General features: G+C 38.5%; 1 protein-coding gene across 1 annotated transcript in view; it reads right to left on the bottom strand.

Annotated features, from left to right (window-relative positions):
* Nucleotides 1-2,362: 2,362 nt before the first annotated feature.
* Nucleotides 2,363-6,628, bottom strand: part of TBL1XR1 (transducin beta like 1 X-linked receptor 1) — a 40,346-nt gene continuing 36,080 nt past the window's right edge. The window contains exons 11-15 of the mRNA XM_018554903.1: nt 6,218-6,292; nt 5,755-5,882; nt 5,506-5,671; nt 4,228-4,329; nt 2,363-3,115 (exon numbers count right to left, since the gene is read on the bottom strand). Coding sequence (XP_018410405.1) covers nt 3,089-3,115; nt 4,228-4,329; nt 5,506-5,671; nt 5,755-5,882; nt 6,218-6,292 — 498 coding nt within the window. The 3' untranslated portion in view covers nt 2,363-3,088. The remainder of the gene's footprint in view (nt 3,116-4,227; nt 4,330-5,505; nt 5,672-5,754; nt 5,883-6,217; nt 6,293-6,628) is intronic.

Here is a 6,628-nt window from a genome sequence, read left to right on the forward strand (position 1 = left end):
AAGTAACTGAATGACCAGCTTCCTGCTATGATGGGAGAAAGGTTTGTTTGATAACTATTAAAAGTACAGCTAAAGAAGAGTTCCACTTCAACATAGTTCTCTTAATAAACATTAACATTTTATTTCAGACAACGTATAGTAAGGAAAAGCTCTCAATGAGATTTCTCCTAAACAGACTAAAAACAAAAATGGAAGCTGCTTTTGGTTGGTCTTACAGGACATCTCATAATAGAAACATGTAGGCAGCTATTGTGGCCCCTTCTGAAAATACTAGCTGCTTGGCTGCCATGCTAATCTTTTTACATCAATACTTTTAGTTACGGACCAAAACAAGTACAGATATAAAACTTATTTGCCATGTGCCTGTAGTCCAGATGGCCATCATTGTCAGAAGGAGGTCAGTAATGGTTTTCTCCTTACTGGTTTCATGGCAGATGTTCTTTACATACCTAAAATCCGGCAGTTTTGATCCAGTCTGACATCAGAAGTCATTTTCTTTCTGCAGCAGTGAGCAGGTCCTAAATGCCACGGAGAACAGTGCCACATACTGGCATGGTGCAGATTCCCGCGAGCGCAGGAAAGCTTGATAAAACACATTGCGGGGGTAGGTTTTCATTGCCCTAGGCTGACAGAACATGGGTTAAAGGACACTGGGTGACATCCAACCCAAAGAGGACCAGTGCTGGATTGCAGATCAGCGAGTATGCAGGAGATAGTGCAGAACATTATGTGAGCACTACAACTACTGCAGAGCGATTATTTTTTATTTTAAGCTAGACTTGGAAACCTGTACTTCTAGAAATACAAAAGATGCCACTACTGACCACCTTCTGATAATGCAAGTTGCTTTTGTTATCTCTGGCCTTAAAAGTTATTGAGTCACTATCCTACAACTATCATGCAGCAGCTAGCAAAGTTAGAAGAAAGGCATTTAAAACGACTGAAAATACCAAAGCACAATGGCCAAGAAACTAGTATCTTCAAAAGGAGGGTTGAGCAAAGGCAGCCTTAGTATTTTCGCTGGACAAGGTTATTTTAACCAACGTTCAATGCTCGGTCTCTCCCCTACCACCTTTTTGTCAAAAAACACTATGGAGGGATGGCAGAGGGAAACAAAAGGAAAACTTTATGGTGGTCAACTCTTAGGTGTACATTCCTCAAAACTACAATTCTCGGTTAACCCATTCAGTTTCCAACCACTCTCCATCTTTCTTTGACAAAAACATATAGAGGAAATTAAAACCAAAACAAAAGCAACCCCTTAAAATGACCAACATTTGGATAACACTCTGTTCTGAAGACACCTGATCTATGAAGAAAATTGGGATAAAACGTGTTCATTTTCACAGTGTTTTCAACATCCTCTGCAGTACATTGCTCAGCAATTGCTCCGGTCACATAGATCTCTCTGGTCCTTGTGGTTGTATTCTCTAAATTTTCACAATAAAAAAAATTCTGATAAAAGGCTTGTGACAAAACTGCCATGATCAGTTCATTTACAATAATGTATACTTAGCCCAACCACCAGACCGTTTCCAAAAGCAGGGAACATAGCTCAACTATGCCGTTTAAAAGGTGGCAATCTTTTTACTAATATATATATATTTTATGTATGAAAATTATAAAATCTAACGGGGGGTGGGGGGAATAGCAGGTATTGAAACTATTCTGAATAGCAGCATGGAACTTGTATGGTTTTTGTTTAAACAGGTGCAGAAAACATAAGATAAATGTATAAATAATTTGCTCAGTCTTATATAGTACAGCCTAAAACCTGGATTAAAAATAAAGCCTAAAATAACAATTATACACGGTGAACCGCTTTACTCTTCCTTCTATGTTATTGATATACATATATATTGGTACTTTCTCTATGGGACATGAACAAAATATCTCTAACATTCCTTCAACAATGGAATTTATTTTTTTAAAAGGATGCAGATATGCCTGGTATCTCGAAAAGATGCTTGTCTAAAGGATATAAAGAAATGAAAGAATGATGTTTGTGGCAATGGGAAAAGTATATTTATTTAATAAAAAACTAAACTGATGGAGGAGGGTATTATACTCCTATCATAGTAGTGCACAAGTAAACCATAATGGGTTTATGGTCAAAAGCAACAAAGACACTTAAGTGTCTGCTGTCTGATCGTTATTGTTTGTGCCCTTCAGGTTTGGCAGAATTCTGTCCCAAATAAGCATTCGACCATGTCACCAAAAAATAAAATAAAACAGAAAATGTACCTGTAAGTAGTATTTCAGAGCACAATGTGAAACACTATGGACTTTATCTAATAACAAAGTACTTCTATGTAGCAACCCATTTCAACCAATCAGAACTCACTGCTTTTACAGGCCTAATACAGCCAAGTAGCTTATTTCTGATTGGCTACACAGCACTACTTGCCTTTGGACTAGGTTATTAAATAAACTCTCATTCATGTGCTGCAGGCAGTACATTACACCACAACATCTATCAGAGCTGTGTACCAAGGTCATTCGTCTTTCGATACTTGTGCGAAAATAGAGCTATTTGTACAAAGAAAAAGCCAAAAGGAAAAGAAATGTGTAAAGTTATTTGATACAGCCGTCAGATGTTTCTTCCTAAGCCCCACATATAATGTTTCAAAGCCACAAACTATTGCTCAAGTATAAAAGCCCACATTCTCTGTACAGGTAGACTGACCAGAAAATAAAACACAAAAGTAACAAGGACAGGAAAAATTAAGCACGGGAGGAGACACAAAAGGTAGTTGAATGTATTTTGACCACAATCTTCCAAATTTGGTACAATTATGCTCTGTGTGTGTCCGGTGTCCTCCTCTTCCTTTCCAGGTGTTGTGAAGAAATCAGTCCCCAGCACACAAACTCACCAGATGTGACAAAAAAAATTTTTGTCCTTTTTGAGGTGCCACAATTTGCAGATTTTCTTTTTTTTTTAATCTTTAAATATTTATAGGACTTAATTTCGGTTTGGCTGCAGTGGACTGGCCATGGTTAAATGGGACTATAGCAGTACATGGGTCAGGGACAGTCATTTTGGCTATGTACACATTCATAGTCGGTCCATGGCTTCCAACCAGTAGCGCTATTTTCGTAGGTCTAATACACAAACCTGCATTAGGAAAAAAACAAAAAGTAAATTTTAATACAAGTGAATTTACCATATATGTAAAATTCAGTGGTGTGCATACTAAAATAACATTTAATTTTAAAAAAATGAAGTATGTCTGGGCAAAATAAAAAAAACTTTGTGCATCTGCAATACTAGCACATTAAAAAAGCTGTAACTACAGAAAAACATGTGTTGATCTGCCAGCAATCTAGTATGCTCCTAACTTCCTGTTTTAGCCGACAACACAGTGCCTCTACTGAACAGAATTCCCTAGAAGTGTTGGCCCTTCTGGACATCCTAAGAACACCTTCCTCTTCCTTATCTCCATAATATAAGAGAGAGGAGTCCTGTAGTCCCACAGGAAGAACTTAGGCAAGACTGAACACACTGTGTGGGATTTCAGTGCAGCAGCGAACGGGTTGTCTGCTCACCCTATAAGTTATGAGCTACCTAGATTTCTAGGAAGACCAACAGATATTTTCCTTTATTTGCAGTTTTAAAAAATACAAAAAATGGGGAAATGTAAAATGTATCGCACAAAATGTGCTGTGAACAGTTTTATTTTTGTCTTAATATAGTTTTCAGGCAGCAAAAACACAAACATTTTACAGCAATGTGTTTCATGTAGTGTTGTATATAGGCTTTACTGCACCAGTTGTAACATTCAGGTTTTCTTCATTTTATCCCTTAATAAATTATGTTGTGTTTAACCAGTTGACATCCGCGGTGTTAAACCCCCTTCCCATCCAGGCCATTTTTCAGTATTCAGCGCTGCGGTACTTTGACTGACATTTATTCCGTCATGCAGCGCTGTACTGAAATGAGCGGCTCTCAGCACTCCCTCCCTAAAATTCCCTACAGAATCATATGATACCGAATATTTTTAAATATTGCAGGGCAAAGTGCAAGGACTGGAAGCATGCTGGGCGGCAGGGAGAATTTTTTTTCTTGTGCGCGAGAAAGATTCAACAGAATTAGGTGCAACTTACATGTCACACTTTTCTCCCGACAAAATGTTCAAATTCATCATCTTGGCTTTCTTTTGATAAAAGTAATCAATTTATTTTCCACACACTAAGGGAAAGACCTATGGAAATCATTTTCAAACTTACTGAACCATCTGATGCACTTGCTCCAACTTTGTCTCCTGCTGCATTCCAACAAACTTCAAATATGCCCCCTGTTCCCCGATAGCTGTGAACTAATGCACCCGTCTATAGAAAAAAAAAAGGGGGGGGAAAAAAAGTTCAAAGAAACATATTTCACTCAGAACATTTGAAATACTGCAACACTTTTAGCAAGGGTATTACAAACTGACTGTGGTAGCATTAACAATGTCTTCTCAATCATAACCCTCTATGCGTTCATCAGCTTCTACAGTGAAGCTAGACACTGGACCCCATACGTAAAGGGTTTGTCTTTTTTTTCCATTTAAATTTTTTTTTATTTGAAAATTGAAAGTGTACAATAAGGCTCCGCTGATCGCAAACTACATTGTAACAATCTTCAACATTACAGTTTACAGAAGTACAAAGAACACATGCAACAATGAACATAGTACAAGACATAGAAAAAGAGCGAGGACTTCCCAAGGCAGGTTCGGATTAATTCGTTCGATAGAACATAAAAGCACTACATAATACTTTGGCAGAAGATATAGCCCCGTTCAGGCAATAGGTACAGTGCATGGCATGAAGACCGTGGTTGAATATGGGAGCCATCTCGGGCTCGTATGGGTTTTTCTTTTTATACTGGGTCTGCAGACTATCTGGGGGAGGGTAAAGAATGGGGAGCTTGATGCTCCAGGGTTCAGCTTCAAGTATGCAATAAACAAAATTAAAGACCAACCTCGGCTAACATTGTTTAAGCCATTAAAGCAATAGATTTCCGCTTTGAAAAAGATTGCACCCATATGAAGAACAGTTGATTACATTATATGGTTTGCCCAAACATGCTGAAACTGATGGGCAGAATCCAGTGCCTACTTGAGGTTGCACCATTTATTAAATGAAAGGCAGGAGACAGGACTTAGCACCAGAAGAGACATGGGCCTATGTTGACTGGCAAAACACTACTCAACCAAGCCAACAATGCCAAGAGTGGTAACCAGAACTGTCGAGCCTTGGCAGTGATCTAAAAAGATTACTTGCAGCCATCAACATGCCCTTATCAAGAGTCCAAGACACGTTACCGAGATCCATGGCCTGCCAATGTATATGCAATGGATATTAGTTAAAGGTCTTAGTGGGCCTATATAGCACACGACGTACCAAAGCGTAGTTATGTCCTAGTAAGCAAAGACTAAGTTAACTAACCAGTTTTAGTGGACTTTATAAGATTTCTACTATTTTCAAGGAAAAAAACAAACTATAAAGCCTTGTAGAAAATACCTGTGTATTCCAGATGTGTACACATTTGTCAAAGGAACCACTGGCCAGGTACCGGCCATCCGGACTAAAGGCTACACTGTACACGGGCTCTTGATGCTTAGTCAGCGTGTGAATGCAGATTCCCCTTTCTACATCCCACAATCTAACCGTAGAATCAAACGATGCACTGTAAAAGAACACAACATTATGTTTATGTTGCAGTTTAACATGACAAAATTGATGCTGCTATGCAACAAAAACACAACTTACCTTGCTAACATGAGATTAGCATTCGGATTACTTGTTCCCGGGCCAGTGGGACTCCATTTGATGGTATATATCTCTTTGTTGTGTGCTTGCAAGTCATGAACACAACTATCTTGCTTCATACTCCAGATCTGTGTTCAAATGTTGGAAATCTTTAGAATCACACAGTCATGACAACACACAATTTCTAGATACAGAATACCAACATAAACATTTGGATGAAAACAGTAAATTTATTTTAAGAGTTTAATAGTTGTAGGGGTCTGCTTTTTTGTAGCCATCTGAATTATGTGAAAGCCAATATACATTTTGTGTGCATGTAATAGATGCTTATATATTTCACCATGCTGATATGGGATATCAGCACAGTATGAAAGCCCCATACATGGATTTCTGCACCTTTGTGGATGTGGTACATACATGATTTTGAAAATCATTCAACATAAATGTTTAGGTTAAAGTTTACCTTTAAGGTCATGTCATCAGAACAGGATGCAAGGAGGTTTCCGGTGGGATCCCACTTTATTGCATTCACTTCATTCTACAAATAACAGAAACAATGACAGAATGACGTTAGAATGCAGAGGTAATATCAGAAGATTTTTGCCATTAATTTATATTCTAAGGGAAAACAAATATACATTGTAATATATACGGCATTGTAGCATATCCACAAATGATAAATTAAGCATTCTTTAACCCCTTCGTGACTGACGACGTACAGTGTACGTCGCCAGCATCGGGGCTGTTTAAACAGACTCCCGGCGACTTTTGCCGCCGGGAGTCTGTTTAAACTTGTAGAGCCGACTGTCGGCTTTACAACAGAAGCGATCCTGGCGACTTACCTGTCGCCAGATCGCTTCTGCGTCCCGAAGAA

Source organism: Nanorana parkeri, unplaced genomic scaffold (assembly GCF_000935625.1).
Source record: "Nanorana parkeri isolate BGI_ZX_2015 unplaced genomic scaffold, ASM93562v1 scaffold177, whole genome shotgun sequence".
NCBI classification, from domain to species: domain Eukaryota; kingdom Metazoa; phylum Chordata; class Amphibia; order Anura; family Dicroglossidae; genus Nanorana; species Nanorana parkeri.